The 20,437-nt window shown below is 47.6% G+C and overlaps 1 protein-coding gene across 1 annotated transcript; it reads left to right on the top strand.

Annotated features, from left to right (window-relative positions):
* The first annotated feature begins 307 nt into the window (after window positions 1-307).
* Window positions 308-18,253, top strand: tbca (tubulin cofactor a). Its single transcript, NM_001140987.1, is given in 4 exon segments — window positions 308-483; window positions 10,393-10,519; window positions 16,287-16,373; window positions 17,246-18,253. Coding segments are annotated over 4 exon segments (348 nt in total). The 5' UTR covers window positions 308-430; the 3' UTR covers window positions 17,327-18,253.
* Window positions 18,254-20,437: the final 2,184 nt, after the last annotated feature.

Below are 20,437 nucleotides of genomic sequence, written 5' to 3'. Positions count from 1 at the left end.
TCCTCCCAGGCCAACGCCCTGCTGTAATATCGTTTAGGGACAAAGTAATGGGATGGGGTGGTGGGTTTTTTGGGATAGTGTATAGGTGCAGGATAAGATAGTGCTGCAATTTAAGATTTTCTCGTTCCCCTTTTATCTTTTTTTGTTTGTGACCACAATTTGCAACCATCATTCCGACCTAAGAAAGGAAGCCATATGCAACACAGCGTCTAGTCTGCCGGAAAGTCAAACAAAGAAGAGGAAGAAGAAGAAAACGTGTTCAATGACTGTGATGCGCTCTCCTCCTCTCCCGCAGCACATAGTGCGCATGCTCACTCACAGTAATCTGCCCAGGATTTCGTGATATTATTGTGCTGTGTTGGATAGCAATAGTTTCACCGTTTTTCGATTGACTATCCGCTTATTGTTTCTTTTGAGAATATCAGTTAACATGGCAGATCCAAGAATACGACAGATCAAAATCAAGACTGGCGTAGTAAAGCGGTAAGTGCAGTTTTTACTTAATAAAATATTTAAAAGATAGCAGGCTAGCTAGTTAACTGGCTAACATGCTACACCCATGCTATACCCACAAGGCCGCGGATATCTACTTCGGCTCGAGACAGAAGTCAGACTGTGCTTCGAGAGTACTTCGCCGGCATATATTTAACTATACAACGGTGCTTTAGGGAGGTGTGTGAATTGTCAGTCAAAATATGGCCGTAACGACACAATAACCTGTAATTCTTAACATATTTGAATAATCTAAATTGTATGTTGTTGAGTGACATTTTCGCATTTCATACAACGTGTTTATAACAAGTACGCTTGTGCTAAGGTTAGCAAGTCATCCCTGTTGTGTTGCCTGTAACTGTTAACAGCTAGCATACAAGCTAACATGCTTTGCATTCACTTAGCAGGTGCGCAATAAGCAGAGGCTATCTGGCCTTATTATACTACAAGCTTGCTAGCTAGCTAACTGGCAGGATGGATAGTACTGCTACCATTGTATTCTCTTGTCATTCATCAGAGCCATATAGATCAGGCTTTGTAGCTACGTTTCCATGTGAATGTTGGCTACAGGCCTATTAATGACCAGTGACGGCACAATTGTAAACAGGCCTAAATGCAGGCATTTGATGCACTGAAGCTAATTTTCTGCAAACTCATTCTCATCTGAGCCAGCCTCTTTTTGTTGAAAAGGCAATCATGGTTTTCGCTTAGTTGCACAAATCAAGTTGTTGTGGTCACATACAGATTAAGCAGATGTTATTGCGCTTGTAGCGAAATGCTTGTGTTCCTACCTCCAACAATGCAGTATTATCTAACAATTCACAAAAATACACACGAGTCTAAAAGTAAAAGAATGGAATTAAGAAATATATCAATATTACGATGAGCAATGTCGGAATGGCATTGACTAAAATACAGTATCCATATGAAACGAGTAAAACAGTATGTAAACATGATTAAAGTGACCAGTGATTCCATGTCTATGTACAGTACATAGGGCAGCAACCTCTAAGTTGCAGGGTTGAGTAACCGGGTGGTAGCCGGCTAATGATGGCTATTTAACGGTCTGATTGCCTTTTGATGGAAGCTGTTTTTCAGTCTCTCTGTTCCAGCTTTGATGCACCTACCTGTACTGACCTCGCCTTCTGGATGATAGCGGGGTGAACAGGTAGTGGCTCAGGTGGTTGTTGTCCTTGATGATCTTTTGGCTTTCCTGTGACATCGGGTGCTTTAGGTATCCTGGAGGGCAGGCAGTGTGCCCCCACACAACGCACCACCCTCTGGAGAGCCCTGCGGTTGCGGGCGGTTTAGTTGCCGTACCAGGCGGTGATACAGCCCGACAGGATTCTCTCAATTGTACATCTGTAAAAGTTTCTGAAGGTCTTGGGGGCCAAGCCAAATTTCTTCAGCCTCCTGAGGTTGAAGAGGCATTGTTTCACCTTCACAACACTGTCTGTGTGGGTGGACCATTTCAGATTGTCAGTGATGTGTACTAGAGGTCGACCGATTAATCAGAATGGCCAATTTCAAGTTTTCATAACAATCGGAAATCTTAAATAAAAAATAAAAATGTATATATATTTTTTTACAGCAGCAGTTTGGGCCGCCTGGCTCATTGCGAACTGTGAAGATTATTTCTTCCTAACAAAGACAGCTGACTTCGCCAAACGGGGGATGATTTAACAAAAGCGCATTTGCGAAAAAAGCACAATCGTTGCACGACTGTACCTAACCATAAACATCAATGCCTTTCTTATAATCAATACACAGAAGTATATATTTTTAAACCTGCATATTTAGCTAAAAGAAATCCAGGTTAGCAGGCAATATTAACCAGGTGAAATTGTGTCATTATGCGTTCATTGCACGCAGAGTCAGGGTATATGCAACAGTTTGGGCCGCCTGGCTCGTTGCAAACTAATTTGCCAGAATTGTACGTAATTATGACATAACATTGAAGGTTGTGCAATGTAACAGGAATATTTAGACTTATGGATGCCACCCGTTAGATAAAATACGGAACGGTTCCGTATTTCACTGACAGGAAAAAACGTTTTGTTTTCGAGATGATAGTTTCCGGATTCGACCATATTAATGACCTAATGCTCGTATTTCTGTGTGTTATTATGTTATAATTAAGTCTATGATTTGATAGAGCAGTCTGACTGAGCGATGGTAGGCACCAGCAGGCTCGTTCATTCAAACAGCACATTCGTGCATTTTGCCAGCAGCCCTTCGCTGTGCTTCAAGCTGTTTATGACTTCAAGCCTGTCAACTCCCAAGATTAGGCTGGTGTAACCGATGTGAAATGGCTAGCTAGTTAGCAGGGTGCGCGCTAATAGCGTTTCAAACGTCACTCGCTCTGAGACTTGGAGTAGTTGTTCCCCTTGCTCTGCATGGGTAACGCTGCTTCGAGGGTGGCTGTTGTCGATGTGTTCCTGGTTCGAGCCCAGGTAGGAGCGAGGAGAGGGACGGAAGCTATACTGTTACACTGGCAATACTAAAGTGCCTATAAGAACATCCAATAGTTAAAGGTATATGAAATACAAATCGTATAGAGAGAAATAGTCCTATAATTCCTATAATAACTACAACCTAAAACTTCTTACCTGGGAATATTGAAGACTCATGTTAAAAGGAACCACCAGCTTTCATATGTTCTCATGTTCTGAGCAAGGAACTTAAACGTTAGCTTTTTTACATGGCACATATTGCACTTTTACTTTCTTCTCCAACACTTTGTTTTTGCATTATTTAAACCAAATTGGACATGTTTCATTATTTATTTGAGGCTAAATTGATTTAATTGATGTATTATATTAAGTTAAAATAAGTGTTCATTCAGTATTGTTGTAATTGTCATTATTACAAATAAATAAAAAAAATCGGCTGATAAATCGGTATCGGCTTTTTTTTGGCACCCCCAACAATTAGTATTGGTATCGGTGTTGAAAAATTATAATCGGTCGACCTCTAATGTGTACTCTGAGGAACTTGAAGCTTTTCACCTTCTCCGCTGCGTGCTCCCTTTTCTGTCTCCCGAAGTCCACGATCAATTCCTTTGTTTTGTTGAGGGAGAGGTTATTTTCCTGGCACCACTCCGCCAGGGCCCTCACCTCCTCCCTGTAGGCTGTCTCGTCATTGTTGGTAATCAGGCCTACTACTGTTGTCGTCTGCAAACTTGATTATTGAGTTGGAGGCGTGCGTGGCCACGCAGTCATGGGTGAACAGGGAGTACAGGAGGAGGCTGAGCATGCACCCTTGTTGTTTCCTGCCTTCACCACATGGGGGCGCCCCATCAGGAAGTCCAGGACACAGCTGTACAGGGTAGGGTTCATACCCAGGGCCCCAAGCTTAATGATGAGCTTGAAGGGTACTATGGTGTTGAAGGCTGAGCTACAGTCAATGAACAGCATTCTTACTTAGGTATTCCTCTTTTCCAGATGGGATAGGGCAGTGTGATTGCATCGTCTGTGGATCTATTGAGGTGGTATGCAATTTGGAGTGGGTCTATGGTGTAAGGTGGAGGTGATATGATCCTTAACTAGCCTCTCAAAGCACTTCATGATGACAGAAGTGAGTGCTACGGGGCGATAGTCATTTAGTTCAGTTACCTTTGCTTTCTTGGGTACAGGAACAATGATGGACATCTTGAAGCAAGTGGGGACAGCAGACCGGGATAGGGAGAGATTGAATATTTCCGTAAACACTTCAGCCAGCTGGTCTGAGGACGCGGCTAGGGATGCAGTCTGGGCCGGCAGCCTTGCGAGGGTTAACACGCTTAAATGGCTTACTCACATCGGCCACAGAGAGCGAGACCCACAGTCCTTGGGAGCGGGCCGCGTCGGTGGCACTGTGTTATCCTCAAAGCGGGCAAAGAAGGTGTTTAGCTTATCTGGGAACAAGACGTCAATGTCCGCGACGTGGCTAGTTTTCCTTTTGTAATCAATGATTGTCTGTAGACCCTGCCACATATGTCTCGTGTCTGAGCCGTTGTATTGCGACTCCACTTTCTCTGCACTGATGTTTTGCCTATTTGATTGCCTTACAGAGGGAATAACTACACTGTTTGTAATCAACCATATTCCCAGTCACCTTGTGGTTAAATGCGGTGGTTAGCACTTTCAGTTTTGTGTGAATGCTACCATCTATCCATGGTTTTTGGTTTGGGTAGGCTTTAATAGTCACAGTGGGAACAACATCCCCTATACCACATAGGTCTCTCGTCTGAGCCGTTGAATTGCGACTCCACTTTCTCTGTACTGATGTTTTGCCTATTTGACTCCCGAGTGGCACAGTGGTCTAAGACACTGCATGTCAGTGCTAGAGGCATCACTGCAGTACCTGGTTCGAATCCAGGCTGCATCACACCCGGCTATGATTGGGAATCCCACAGGGCTGCATAAAATTGGCCCAGCGTCGTCCGGGGTAGGCCGTCATTGTAAATAAGAATTTGTTATTGACGAACCTGTGTGGTTAAATAAAGGTTAAATAAAAATATATATACACTTCCTGATGAACTCGGTCACCGTGTCTGTGTATACGTCAATGTTATTCTCAGAGGCAACCCGGAACATATCCCAGTCCATGTGATCAAAACAATCTTGAAGCATGGATTCCGATTGGTCAGACCAGCATTGAATAGACCTTAGCACGGGTACTTCCTGTTTGAGTTTCTGCCTATAGGAGCAGGATGGAGTCGTGATCTGATATGTCTAAGGGAGGGCGGGGGAGGGCCTTGTAGCCATCCCGGAAGGGGGAGTAACAATGTAAGAGAGTTTTTAATGCATGAGTACTATAGTACTTTGGTAGCGTTTTCTTCAAATTTGCTTTGTTAATATCCACAGCTACAATAAATGCAGCCTCAGGATATGTGGTTTCCAGTTTCCACAAAGTCCAGTGTAGTTCCTTGAGGGCCGTTGTGGTATTGGCTCGAGGGGGAATATACACCGCTGTGACTATAACCAAAGAGAATTCTTTTGTGAGGTAATACGGTCGGCATTTGATTGTGAGGTATTCTAGGTCGGGTGAACAAAAGGACTTGAGTTGCTGTACGTTACCACAACCACACCGTAAGTAGTTGATCATAAAAGATACACCACCGCCGTTCTTCTTCCTGGAGAGTTCTTTATTCCTGTCTCCGCAGTGCACTGAGAACCCAGATGGCTGTATGGACGGGGGCAGTATTTCCGGAGAGAGCCACGATTCCGTGAAACAGAGTATTAGGTTCTGGGTGCAATTATTATTATATCCTGGGTGCAAATGACTGATGTTTTTCCTGACAGGGCATTCAGTCCCCACAGTCCAACATCTGACCATCATCTGTTGTTTTTTCAGTTGAACAAACAAAAGCAGTCAGGATAAGATCTAATTCCCTAATCACTGTTATTATACTTTTAATTCCAGCATACTTTTCTTTCTGTTGCAGACATTTGATATTTTCATTCAGGCTAATCTCCTGAAAGCTACTCAGAGCTTCTATTGAAAAAATTCTGTCATAACGCACTGGGTGTCAAAATAGGTCTATTTGCTAATCCATAAATTGTAATGTAGGTCTAAGTATGAAGAGGATTTCTCTCGGTCTTGCTCTCCCCCCTGGTTCCCTCTGTCCCTGGCCCTTTGTGTAAATGTGCTATCGATCTTATTTTGATTAGGGTCACATTACTAACGGGGCTCCCTGATGAGTGTGGGTAATGGCGGTGATGTCACAGAGAGGGTGTCTGATGGAGAAACTGTAGGCCCGCTGGTGTAATGAGAGGTGGTGCAGGTTCAAACACATCTCCATTCTAGAATGGCTTCCTTTACATTATAAAACATCTCCATTCTCATTCCTTTCCCATTCAGAATAGGTTAATTTCATCATTAGCTGTGCTAGAAATGTAATATTTTACTGGGGTATAAAGTAAGGAGAGATCCATTACCCATTCAGTGGCTCCAGCATGACCTTGATAAGGGAACCTGCAGCCTCTGTTCACAGTCAGATGGAACAGACTGCCTTTGCTCTCCCTGTACTCTACCCTACTATTTCTTCCTGTCTCTCTCTCTCCCCCCCGCGCTCTCTCTCTCTCTCTCCCGCTCTCTCTCTCTCTCTCCCGCTCTCTCTCTCTCTCTCCCGCGCTCTCTCTCTCTCTCCCGCGCTCTCTCTCTCTCTCCCCCGCGCTCTCTCTCTCCCCCGCGCTCTCTCTCTCTCTCCCCCGCGCTCTCTCTCTCCCCCGCGCTCTCTCTCTCCCCCGCGCTCTCTCTCTCCCCCGCGCTCTCTCTCTCCCCCGCGCTCTCTCTCTCCCCCCGCGCTCTCTCTCTCTCCCCCGCGCTCTCTCTCTCTCCCCGCGCTCTCTCTCTCCCCCGCGCTCTCTCTCTCCCCGCGCTCTCTCTCTCCCCCGCGCTCTCTCTCTCCCCCGCGCTCTCTCTCTCCCCCGCGCTCTCTCTCTCCCCCGCGCTCTCTCTCTCCCCCGCGCTCTCTCTCTCCCCCGCACTCTCTCTCTCTCCCCCCGCACTCTCTCTCTCTCTCCCCGCGCTCTCTCTCCTCTCCCCCGCGCTCTCTCTCCCGCTCTCTCTCTCCCGCCTCTCTCTCTCCGCTCTCTCTCTCTCCGCGCTCTCTCTCTCCGCTCTCTCTCTCTCCCGCGCTCTCTCTCTCCCGCGCTCTCTCTCTCCCGCGCTCTCTCTCCCCCGCTCTCTCTCTCCCCCGCTCTCTCTCTCCCCGCTCTCTCTCCCCCGCTCTCTCTCCCCCGCTCTCTCTCCCCCGCTCTCTCTCTCCCGCTCGCTCTCTCTCCCGCTCGCTCTCTCTCCCGCTCGCTCTCTCTCCCCTCGCTCTCTCTCCTCCCGCTCTCTCTCTCTCCCGCTCTCTCCTCTCCCGCTCTCTCTCTCTCCCGCTCTCTCTCTCTCCCGCTCTCTCTCTCTCCCGCTCTCTCTCTCTCCCGCTCTCTCTCTCTCCCGCTCGCTCTCTCTCCCGCTCGCTCGCTCGCTCTCTCGCTCGCTCGCTCTCTCTCTCCCGCTCGCTCTCTCTCTCCCGCTCGCTCTCTCTCTCCCGCTCGCTCTCTCTCTCCCGCTCGCTCTCTCTCTCTCCCGCTCGCTCTCTCTCTCTCCCGCTCGCTCTCTCTCTCTCTCTCCCTCGCTCTCTCTCTCTCTCCGCTCGCTCTCTCTCTCTCTCTCCCTCGCTCTCTCTCTCTCTCTCCCTCGCTCTCTCTCTCTCTCTCCCTCGCTCTCTCTCTCTCTCTCCCTCGCTCTCTCTCTCTCTCTCCCTCGCTCTCTCTCTCTCTCTCCCTCGCTCTCTCTCTCTCTCTCCCTCGCTCTCTCTCTCCCTCGCTCTCTCTCTCTCCCTCGCTCTCTCTCTCCCTCTCTCTCTCTCCCTCTCTCTCTCTCTCCCTCCCTCGCTCTCTCTCCCTCGCTCTCGCTCTCTCTCCCTCGCTCTCCCGCTCTCTCTCTCTCTCCCGCTCTCTCTCTCCCGCTCGCTCTCTCTCTCTCCCGCTCGCTCTCTCTCTCTCTCCCTCGCTCTCTCTCTCTCTCTCCCCCGCTCTCTCTCTCTCTCTCCCCCGCTCTCTCTCTGTCTCCCGCTCTCTCTCTCTCCCCCGCTCTCTCTCTCTCTGTCTCCCGCTCTCTCTCTGTCTCCCTCGCTCTCTCTCTGTCTCCCGCTCTCTCTCTGTCTCCCTCGCTCTCTCTCTCTCTCCCGCTCGCTCTCTCTGTCTCCCTCGCTCTCTCTCTCTCTCCCGCTCGCTCTCTCTCTCCCTCGCTCTCTCTCTCTCTCTCCTCGCTCTCTCTCTCTCTCTCCCCCGCTCTCTCTCTCTCTCTCCCCCGCTCTCTCTCTGTCTCCCGCTCTCTCTCTCTCCCCCGCTCTCTCTCTCTCTCTGTCTCCCGCTCTCTCTCTCCCTCGCTCTCTCTCTGTCTCCCGCTCTCTCTCTCTCTCCCTCGCTCTCCCTCTCCCTCGCTCTCTCTCTCCCTCGCTCTCTCCCTCGCTCTCTCTCTCTCGCTCTCCCGCTCTCCCTCGCTCTCCCTCGCTCTCTCTCTCCCTCGCTCTCTCTCTCCCCCGCTCTCTCTCTGTCTCCCTCGCTCTCTCTCTGTCTCCCGCTCTCTCTCTCTCTCCCTCGCTCTCCCTCTCCCTCGCTCTCTCTCTCCCTCGCTCTCTCTCTCCCTCGCTCTCTCTCTCTCCCTCGCTCTCTCTCCCTCGCTCTCTCTCCCTCGCTCTCTCTCTCCCTCGCTCTCTCTCTCTCTCGCGCTCGCTCGCTCGCTCCCGTTCTCTCTCTCTCCCGCTCTCTCTCTCTCCCGCTCTCTCTCTCTCCCGCTCTCTCTCTCTCCCGCTCTCTCTCTCTCCCGCTCTCTCTCTCTCCCGCTCTCTCTCTCTCCCGCTCTCTCTCTCTCCCCGCTCCTCTCTCTCTCTCCCGCTCTCTCTCTCTCTCCCCCGCTCTCTCTCTCTCTCTCTCTCTCTCTCTCTCTCTCTCTCTCTCTCTCTCTCTCATTCCTCATATGAGAGAGAGAGAGAGAGAGCGACTCTCATTCCTCATATGAGAGAGAGAGAGAGAGAGCGAGTAAGGCATAGTAAGGCCTGTTCCAGTGGCTTTGTGGTGTTGTACATTCCAGTCAGTACCTCTTCTCTGCCCTAGCGAGGCAGATACCCTTAATAAAATGACAACAGTAATTTGGCTTTGTCATTCGGCATTGGGCTAGGCCGGGGCTCAAAAATACAGTGCTGTTGGAGGAGGCAGCGGCCGAATGCGTGTCGGAGCTCTAATTCCCTTTTCTTCCTTATTTTCCAGAGAGATGCCTTTTCCATTAAGTCCAGGGTGGCAGGTCTATTTAAAAGCAGCCACGACCCCACCCCTCATTCACACACACAGCGCTCCTAGACCCAGCCTGAGAGAAATAAAACATTAACATCAGGTCTAGATGAGAGAAGGTGGGGGTGGACATTTTTATTAGACTGTCCTTCAGTTTTATTCAAATTATTTAAATCCCCCTTTCCTCTCCTTCCCCTCTCCCTCATTGCTGCTGCCTTTTCCTCTAAATAACCTCAGAGGTGACATCCTTCATTCGGTGTAAAGCCTGAGAGAGGAGGAGAGGAAAAGAGAGGTGGAGGGCTCCTCTGCTGTTCGTTGTTGCATATGCTGCCCGTTTAAACAGCATCTTGATGGAAACGTATTAAAATGAGCGATAATTGACGTAAAATATGACAGAGTGCCGTTGGCTTCCTCAGCTAAGCAAGGCGCCACAGCAACACTGAGGAGAGGGTGTTTCTGGGTAATGGACCTGATTAATGAAGGATTGCACATGAACCAACGCACACAGCTGATTTTATGAAAAATGAATTCCACGTTGTCATCCCGACAAGCAAAGCTGCAGCCGGAAAAATACTATTAGTCGGGAATCATTATCAATAGCAATATTTTCAAACTCCATTATGCCAATGAAGATCTGAATTGATTTAATAGATTTAGTTCCATTTGGTCCGTAATTGATAAATAATCAACATTTATCAATGTACTCAAGCCCATTTTCACTAACAATCAAGGAAGAGTGGTCCATTTATCACCTGACTTGGTCCAAATTTGAAACTAAATTGATGATCAATTAATGGTAGAAAGGCCCAGTAGTGTGTGTCCTGCTAGAGGTGGCAGTTAAGGGGAGACCGTCAGATAAGTGTGGTGATCAGGCAAGGAGGGCATGGGGCTGTACCGTAGTAGACCCACAGTTGTATTATACCCACACTGGACATATCGGTTAGGTTACTATTACTTCACCTGGTGGTTAGTTGAATGAGAACTCCTCCTCCTTGACGTCTTGAGGGCTTCAATGATACAGCTTCTGGTGTTTGTGTTAACTAATCTAGTAGGCATGAACTTTGATTCGTTTTTATTGTGTTGTGTTTAACTACACTGTACTGTGTCTTGTCATCTGTTATTTACTCCCCAGGCTGGTGAAGGAGAAGGTCATGTACGTCAAGGAGACCAGGCAGCAGGAGGAGAAGATTGAACGACTGAAAGCAGAGGCCTGCGATGAAGAGGCCGACTCCGAGGCCAAGTATGTCATCAAGAAACAGGTGGGTAAAAACACAGGAGAATAAAGGATGTTTACATTCAGTTGTAAACATACTTTACATACATAGGCCAACCCATACTTTACATGAAGTTGCTTTTATAGCTGTAAAGTAACGATGTTATAACTATAGTAACGTTGCATTATTAAGTTGTTACATAGTCATTTAGTATTGTTTTGTGCTTGGATATTGAATGGATTTTAGAGATATTTTTTTTATACAAGATGTTAAAATGCTGTACAATGTTACTTTGTTACTACACAGGTATAAGAGCAACTTAATGGAAAGTGTTAGGAAGTGGTTTAAAAGGGATGCATTATAGCTTAAATCACACTGAATGTTCTTCTTAGTCAACATTTTATTTGTGACCTTCATTGCTAAATGTGGAAGCTTTCTAATGTGCTTTATTTAACAAACCTATTGTCAAATAGAATTCTAGTAGAGTAGCGAACAGACATTGCCAGTAGCCCTACATTCACTTTAATGAGGTCAGCTTAGTATCATTATGAACAATTAGTCTTGGAGGTGGGGGGGATCGTTAGCGATTTAGTCATTTGCTGATTTAATGACATTATGTAACTTTGGAGGAGTTTGATAATTACTGACACATGCTGGTAATTTACAGCCGCTAGAAGATCGCTGGTGCATATCCTCTTCATCTCCCTCGCTCTCTTTCGCTCTTAGTCCTTCTCTCCCTCCATCATTTTCCCTGCTTAGATTAGAATGAGAGGGTGATAGACAATAAAGACCCACGGTGGCTTGTGTCCTCTGTGTGCCCTACCTCACAACCTTTGTTTTCATCTCAGCTATTCAAGGGATTACACCTTGTGGAGAAGATCATCTGTCATGCTTTCATGCAATAGGCGGATGGATGGAGATCAGGATGGATGGATGGAGATCAGGATGGATGGATGGAGATCAGGATGGATGGATGGAAATCAGGATGGATGGATGGAAATCTGGATGGATGGAGATCAGGATGGAGGGCAGGTTGGATGGATGGATGGATGGAGATCTGGATGGATGGAAATCTGGATGGATGGAGATCTGGATGGATGGAGATCAGGATGGAGGGCAGGGTGGATGGATGGAGATCAGGATGGATGGAGATCAGGATGGATGGAGAGTGGGTGGATGGATGGATGGATGGAGGGCAAGGTGGATGGATGGATGGATGGATGGATGGAGGGCAGGGTGGATGGAGGGCTGGATGAATGGAGGGCTGGATGGATGGATGGATGGATGGAGGGCAGGGTGGATGGAGGGCAGGGTGGATGGATGGAGGGCAGGGTGGATGGATGGAGGGCAGGGTGGATGGATGGATGGATGGATGGATGGATGGATGGATGGATGGATGGATGGATGGATGGATGAATGGCAGGGTGGATGGATGGAGGGCAGTACTGTCATGGCTAACCAAACAGCCTACAGTGGATCTGACAGGCTGTCTGCGAATTGACCAGTAGGCCTAGTTGGGCATCAAGTCACACTGTGGCTTGTCCACAAATTCACATTGCTTATTTTGGTCCGCAAATGTAGACATTTAAAAACTATAATTCCAGATTTTATTTGGGTTAACATTATATTTTTTATGTTCCACTGTGGAATTGGCTGAATAGTTGGAGGGAGGGAGATCTGGATGGATGGAGGGCAGGGTGGATGGATGGATGGAGGGCAGGAGGGATGCAGGGTGGGTGGATGGATGGAGGGCAGGATGGATGCAGGGTGGGTGGATGGATGGATGGATGGATGCAGGGTGGATGGATGGATGGAGGGCAGGATGGATGCAGGGTGGGTGGATGGATGGATGAAGGGCAGCGTGGATTAGTTATGTGTCTTGATCCTGCTGCTGATGGGATCATTCCACTGCACTGGTACTGGGAGGGCAACCTGACCTCTACCTCACCGTGTCTGTGTTCATCACTGCCTGTCTCTCCACCTCACCGTGTCTGTGTTCATCACTGCCTGTCTCTCCACCTCACCGTGTCTGTGTTCATCACTGCCTGTCTCTCTCCACCTCACCGTGTCTGTGTTCATCACTGCCTGTCTCTCCACCTCACCGTGTCTGTGTTCATCACTGCCTGTCTCTCCACCTCACCGTGTCTGTGTTCATCACTGCCTGTCTCTCCACCTCACCGTGTCTGTGTTCATCACTGCCTGTCTCTCCACCTCACCGTGTCTGTGTTCATCACTGCCTGTCTCTCCACCTCACCGTGTCTGTGTTCATCACTGCCTGTCTCTCCACCTCACCGTGTCTGTGTTCATCACTGCCTGTCTCTCCACCTCACCGTGTCTGTGTTCATCACTGCCTGTCTCTCTCCACCTCACCGTGTCTGTGTTCATCACTGCCTGTCTCTCCACCTCACCGTGTCTGTGTTCATCACTGCCTGTCTCTCTCCACCTCACCGTGTCTGTGTTCATCACTGCCTGTCTCTCCACCTCACCGTGTCTGTGTTCATCACTGCCTGTCTCTCTCCACCTCACCGTGTCTGTGTTCATCACTGCCTGTCTCTCCACCTCACCGTGTCTGTGTTCATCACTGCCTGTCTCTCTCCACCTCACCGTGTCTGTGTTCATCACTGCCTGTCTCTCTCCACCTCACCGTGTCTGTGTGTGTATCACTGCCTGTCTCTCCACCTCACCGTGTCTGTGTTCATCACTGCCTGTCTCTCTCCACCTCACCGTGTCTGTGTTCATCACTGCCTGTCTCTCCACCTCACCGTGTCTGTGTTCATCACTGCCTGTCTCTCTCCACCTCACCGTGTCTGTGTTCATCACTGCCTGTCTCTCCACCTCACCGTGTCTGTGTTCATCACTGCCTGTCTCTCTCCACCTCACCGTGTCTGTGTTCATCACTGCCTGTCTCTCCACCTCACCGTGTCTGTGTTCATCACTGCCTGTCTCTCTCCACCTCACCGTGTCTGTGTGTCATCACTGCCTGTCTCTCTCCACCTCACCGTGTCTGTGTGTGTATCACTGCCTGTCTCTCCACCTCACCGTGTCTGTGTGTGTATCACTGCCTGTCTCTCCACCTCACCGTGTCTGTGTTCATCACTGCCTGTCTCTCCACCTCACCGTGTCTGTGTTCATCACTGCCTGTCTCTCTCCACCTCACCGTGTCTGTGTTCATCACTGCCTGTCTCTCCACCTCACCGTGTCTGTGTTCATCACTGCCTGTCTCTCCACCTCACCGTGTCTGTGTGTTCATCACTGCCTGTCTCTCCCACCTCACCGTGTCTGTGTTCATCACTGCCTGTCTCTCTCCACCTCACCGTGTCTGTGTTCATCACTGCCTGTCTCTCCACCTCACCGTGTCTGTGTGTGTATCACTGCCTGTCTCTCCACCTCACCGTGTCTGTGTGTGTATCACTGCCTGTCTCTCTCCACCTCACCGTGTCTGTGTGTGTATCACTGCCTGTCTCTCCACCTCACCGTGTCTGTGTGTTCATCACTGCCTGTCTCTCCACCTCACCGTGTCTGTGTGTGTATCACTGCCTGTCTCTCTCCACCTCACCGTGTCTGTGTGTGTATCACTGCCTGTCTCTCTCCACCTCACCGTGTCTGTGTGTGTATCACTGCCTGTCTCTCTCCACCTCACCGTGTCTGTGTTCATCACTGCCTGTCTCTCCACCTCACCGTGTCTGTGTTCATCACTGCCTGTCTCTCCACCTCACCGTCTCTGTGTGTTCATCACTGCCTGTCTCTCTCCACCTCACCGTGTCTGTGTTCATCACTGCCTGTCTCTCCACCTCACCGTGTCTGTGTGTGTATCACTGCCTGTCTCTCCACCTCACCGTGTCTGTGTTCATCACTGCCTGTCTCTCCACCTCACCGTGTCTGTGTTCATCACTGCCTGTCTCCACCTCACCGTGTCTGTGTTCATCACTGCCTGTCTCTCTCCACCTCACCGTGTCTGTGTTCATCACTGCCTGTCTCTCTCCACCTCACCGTGTCTGTGTTCATCACTGCCTGTCTCTCCACCTCACCGTGTCTGTGTTCATCACTGCCTGTCTCTCTCCACCTCACCGTGTTTGTGTTCATCACTGCCTGTCTCTCCACCTCACCGTGTCTGTGTTCATCACTGCCTGTCTCTCCACCTCACCGTGTCTGTGTTCATCACTGCCTGTCTCTCCACCTCACCGTGTCTGTGTGTTCATCACTGCCTGTCTCTCCACCTCACCGTGTCTGTGTGTGTGTGTATCACTGCCTGTCTCTCCACCTCACCGTGTCTGTGTTCATCACTGCCTGTCTCTCCACCTCACCGTGTCTGTGTGTGTGTGTGTATCACTGCCTGTCTCTCCACCTCACCGTGTCTGTGTGTGTATCACTGCCTGTCTCTCTCCACCTCACCGTGTCTGTGTGTTCATCACTGCCTGTCTCTCCACCTCACCGTGTCTGTGTGTGTGTATCACTGCCTGTCTCTCCACCTCACCGTGTCTGTGTTCATCACTGCCTGTCTCTCCACCTCACCGTGTCTGTGTGTGTATCACTGCCTGTCTCTCCACCTCACCGTGTCTGTGTTCATCACTGCCTGTCTCTCCACCTCACCGTGTCTGTGTGTGTATCACTGCCTGTCTCTCCACCTCACCGTGTCTGTGTGTGTATCACTGCCTGTCTCTCCACCTCACCGTGTCTGTGTGTGTGTGTATCACTGCCTGTCTCTCCACCTCACCGTGTCTGTGTGTGTATCACTGCCTGTCTCTCCACCTCACCGTGTCTGTGTGTGTGTGTATCACTGCCTGTCTCTCCACCTCACCGTGTCTGTGTGTGTATCACTGCCTGTCTCTCTCCACCTCACCGTGTCTGTGTGTGTATCACTGCCTGTCTCTCTCCACCTCACCGTGTCTGTGTGTGTATCACTGCCTGTCTCTCTCCACCTCACCGTGTCTGTGTGTGTATCACTGCCTGTCTCTCTCCACCTCACCGTGTCTGTGTGTGTATCACTGCCTGTCTCTCCACCTCACCGTGTCTGTGTGTGTATCACTGCCTGTCTCTCCACCTCACCGTGTCTGTGTGTGTATCACTGCCTGTCTCTCCACCTCACCGTGTCTGTGTGTGTATCACTGCCTGTCTCTCCACCTCACCGTGTCTGTGTGTGTGTTCATCACTGCCTGTCTCTCCACCTCACCGTGTCTGTGTGTGTATCACTGCCTGTCTGTCCACCTCCAGAATGTCTTAGCGGTGTGTTTGACTAACAGTGTTAGCTGAGTCCTCTGTGCTCTTTAGGATGCCAGTCAAGGGAATTCCCCATTCGCTTTGCCTTTCCAGAGTATCTCAGACCCAGACATCTCAGGCTCCAACTTAGCTTCCCCACAGGCGTAGTAATACCTCTCCATGCATGATCTTCATGCCGCTACCTCTCTGCTCTGGTCTTCTCCACTCACCCATGTGTGCTGGAGGCAGAGCGAGGTGAGGACCCCTGCTGCTGCCCAACTCCCTGCCCGATCAATAACTATATAACATTTTTCACGCAGGCAGAGAGCTTGTTGTGGGATGTTAACCTTAGCACAGCATATGTGGGATACTAAACCAAGACAAAACCTATTTCAGGGAACTGCACAGTGGAGCTATTGAAGCTGTAACACTTTGTTTTTCAACCTTTAATACATTACAATCAAAGGCAGTGTTTTTCAACCTTTTTGAAAAACTTGTTTTGCTTGTAGGACCCCTTGAAGAAAATAGAACACAACTGATATGTTTCTAAATGATGAAGATGGTAATGAAGATGGTGGTGTTGATGAATAATCTGTGTTTTCTCTGTGTGTTTCAGTTGGAGGTGCTACAGGAGTCCAAGATGATGATTCCAGACTGTCACAGGCGTTTGACCATAGCACACGCTGACCTGTCCCAGATACTAGTAAGCACGGCTCTGTTAGGAAGGGAAACGTTGAGGAACCAGACTCATCCTCCTTTCTTTCTTGCTGCAGATTTATCCATGATACTGTTTTTGGCTTCCATGTTGGTGTGTGTGTCTGTCTAAAGTGACATGCTGATCGTGCAGGTGTGTCTGTCTAAAGTGACACACTGATCATGCAGGGTGTGTGTGTGTGTGACTGTCTATAGTGACACATTGATCATGCAGGTGTGTGACTGTCTAGTGACCGATATAAGAAGCCAGATTGAGGAACACACACCCCACCTCCACACATATGCATGTCTCAGGGTCCTCACAATTAGCAGAGAGCAGGACTCAGGCAGCCGTGGCCTCACTGAGAGACACGTGCGGAAGGGAGAGGAGGAGAGAGGAAATCACAGATGACTCCTCTGGGGGGGGGGGGGGGGGGTTGACAGTGTCCCTCTCCACCTCCTACCAAAGCCCACTCTCACCCCTTCCAACACACACACACACACACACATTACAGTTCATTAGCAGTTCTGTCACTGCGGTGGTCACCATAGGAACCCAGCAGCACTCGATTAGCACAGATGTGACCCTCACATACTTTTTTTTTACTGACTAGAACCGTTCCACTGTGAAATCAATATGTGGATTGTAAATGTTAATTTTATTAAAAATGGGCTACGCTAGGGTTAGGAAAAGGGCTTTAGTATGATCATTTGGTGAATAGCCATGTGAATTGACTGTGGACTTTTTAATGGCTAGGTTAACTATGGGTTGATTCTAGATGGTGAGTTAGATTTGGTATAATGCTATCTGCTGGGTTGGTCATTTTAACAGTGGGTATGATAGTGTTAGTATTGATATCCTGTATGTGCTTGTGTTTGCAGGAAACAGAAGAGGACTTGGCTGAAGCAGAGGAGTACAAAGAGGCCAGGACCGTATTGGATTCAGTGAAGCTTGAAGGATGATGTTCTCACTCTGTAATGCACTACTTAAATGTCTATTCCATTCATCTGGGCTTGTTTGGAAACACAGACAAACAAAATCGTTCAGCATCTTTTTCTCGCTCTTTATTTTTTATTTCTACATTTGAAATCAACGTGCAGTCTGATCTCGACATCCTTCTCCAGAGTGTACAATCTCACACAAGCAGCAAATAAAACCCTATTTCTTTTCTTACCATGGGGGTTTGCTTCTTCAACTATACAGCTACAAATGAAGCCTGGTTGAATTGTTTAACTCATGTTAAAGCTATACAATAGTACTGTAGTGTCTTGCATCAATTCATTTAGAAAGTGTTCCTCAATGTCTTGAATGGAGATATATTCTTCTTGATGATGACTGATTCAATATTTAGCCTAGTTTAATGTTTATTTGTTCTTAAGAATCAAGATAACAGTGAAAATAAGTGATGGACTGAAGAACATCCGAATGAGAGACTAGCTAGCTACACCATATCAAATTACATCCAACTATGTATCATCATATAACATCCGTCCTTTTGTCTGTGTCATGGGATTGGATAGAGAGAAATTGGCATGATGTCTGTTCCTAGAGGTAAAAATTCAGGACACCGACCTCCGCTGGTCAATGAAGTCCATGCAGCCTAGTGATATCATCAGCACTGTCATGGCTAACCAGACAGTCTACAGTGGATCTGACAGGCTGTCTGCGAATTGACCAGTAGGCCTAGTTGGGCATCAAGTCACACTGTGGCTTGTCCACAAATTCACATTGCTTGTTTTGGTCCGCAAATGTAGACATTTAAAAACTATAATTCCAGATTTGATTTGGGTTACCATATTTTTTTATGTTCCAGTGTGGAATTGGCTGAATAGTTTCTGTTTACCTGACCAAAATATGCCTACCAAATAAAGGAAAAACATTCATTTCGTACATGGCCTATTTAAGATTAATTTCATTCCATTAGTTTTATTTTTTATTTTTTTATTTAAGTCTTTATAAAACCCTAAACTGCTTGAAGATGTTTGGTGTAGGCCAATATATTTATTAAAGCTGACAAACATGTATTAGGTTGCTAAGCCTGTGTTAAAATCACCCGATATTAATAATATCATTTGAATCTAAATGTTAAATCTCATGGCCATTTTTTCTCTAAATTCACCCTCTTTCGAGGATAAGGCACCCAAGACACCTAAATACCAGTCTAATTATGCAAGATAAAAAACCTGACTGGGCAGACAAATTAAGGTTACATTTGTCTTATTTTACAGATTTCGATAATTATCGGGATCACCCCGAAGTCTTATTAACGCCCTAATGAGGCGCGCGTCTCTCCGTGACATCCAGCCGCTCCATCTCGTTAAGGAAATCGCTCTTCAATGCTGATTATTTTATTTGGAACCATAATTATATTTATTTCGGATAAATCACGGTCTAATCGAGTCCGCGCAGAGGGCAGCGGCGCTAATTGAAGCATGAGATGCGGTGGTGGTCCGCGGGCGCTACCTGGATTTGTGATCAAACGTCGAGGCAAAGCGACGCACCTGGTGGATGTAGCCCTGGCTACAGCGCCTCTCTCTTTTCTCGCTCCTCTTTCCTCCCCAGAACTCAAAGACAACAATTTATTACTTCTAATCCCCCGACTGTCACCAAATCACCTGCACGAAACAAGAATCTAATTTGTTAAACTGGCATTTCTGCAAATGGAAGATCGATTTAGAATTCTCTAATTGAGGGAATACAGACGCCCGATGAATTAGATTCACCCTGGATGAAGAGGAGGAGAGGAGAAGAATAAAAAGAAGGAAAAAGAGTCAACAAAAACCATCCTCGGTGTTAGCTCTCTGCACCGTGCGTGGCCCGAGACAAGAATGCACGCGGGAGAGTGGTGACGGGCATTGGTGGTGGTGACGGGCAAAAGGTAACACGCTGTGACTCTTGCATGAAACTCCCGGTGCGCCAGCGAATGCCCAAGGCCCCCGGTGGAAAGAGAGAGGTGCACTGGAAATCTCCAGTTCCAATAGGCCTACTGCGTATAGAATTACATTTGTTTTTCTTGTGGTTTTATTAAAAGTCACTCCTCATCTCCAGAGCGCGTGAAAATGTCTACTTTCCACTCAGATGCGCTGCATTAACTTGCAGGGGGCGAATTGGTTTGTTTGTCTATTTGTATTTCTATGTTGGATAAGATTGATGTGGGCTTGTTATGGGAATCTCAGCCAGGGAGAGAAGCCACTGCTTTGCTCCTTGTTGTTTACCCTAATTACAGCTTATTCAATTCAGCGAAATGAGGACCTTTATCTGACAAACACACACACACATACACAGACACACACATACATATACACAGACACACTGTGTTAAATTATGGGTTACAATTTCGTTAGAGAAATACATAGTAAAGGTGTTGACATAGCCAAACACCAAGAATCCTTCGAATAAAAAAATGTATAAAGTAATAACAACATCAATAAATACAATCAAAATAATCATGTTTCACTATGGCACCAATTGCCTTATAGGCAGTTGGCAAAAAAATCTATCGGCCTATTAGCTTTCGAGTCCCTTATTTCAATATTTTGCAGGTTGCTGTTTATTTGCTATATTTGTTCGTGATGAACTCGTGATTTTATTCTATAAAATGTACTCAAAGGCCAATAATAAACAATAGCGTAGGCCTATTTGAGATATATTTTATAATGTCTGATGCTTTTGACTGATTGTATTAGGCCTATTATTATTATTATTATTATTGTTATTATTGTTATTATTATAGAAAGGGGATATGCCTATGGTTACACAGTGTAAGCCTACATTCCACCGGAATAAACATATACTGAAAATACCTTTTGTCGCACCAGGAAACGGTTACATTTCTTCCCACAAATGACTTTCATTAAAAAAATAGTAAATCCACCATGTTTCGCCAATAAATCTTAAAATCCCTGTGCTTAGTTCTGGGGCAGGTATTGTCGTACAGAGGTTCATTATATAGGTATTGTACGAAGTAAACTAGGTGAATAAATTGCATTAGAGGGAGCCAATGTGTTTTCAGCCTAATTGTTGTTTTTCTCCTCTGTCTTTGGGCAACAATGTGAGACCGATTTATAAGAGGA

The sequence above is a fragment of the Salmo salar genome, chromosome 01, assembly GCF_965601325.2.
Source record: "Salmo salar chromosome 01, fSalSal1, whole genome shotgun sequence".
In the NCBI taxonomy this organism is placed as follows: Eukaryota; Metazoa; Chordata; class Actinopteri; order Salmoniformes; family Salmonidae; genus Salmo; species Salmo salar.
Note: the sequence above shows the minus strand (reverse complement) of the source record. Positions and strands in the feature narration are given on the sequence as shown.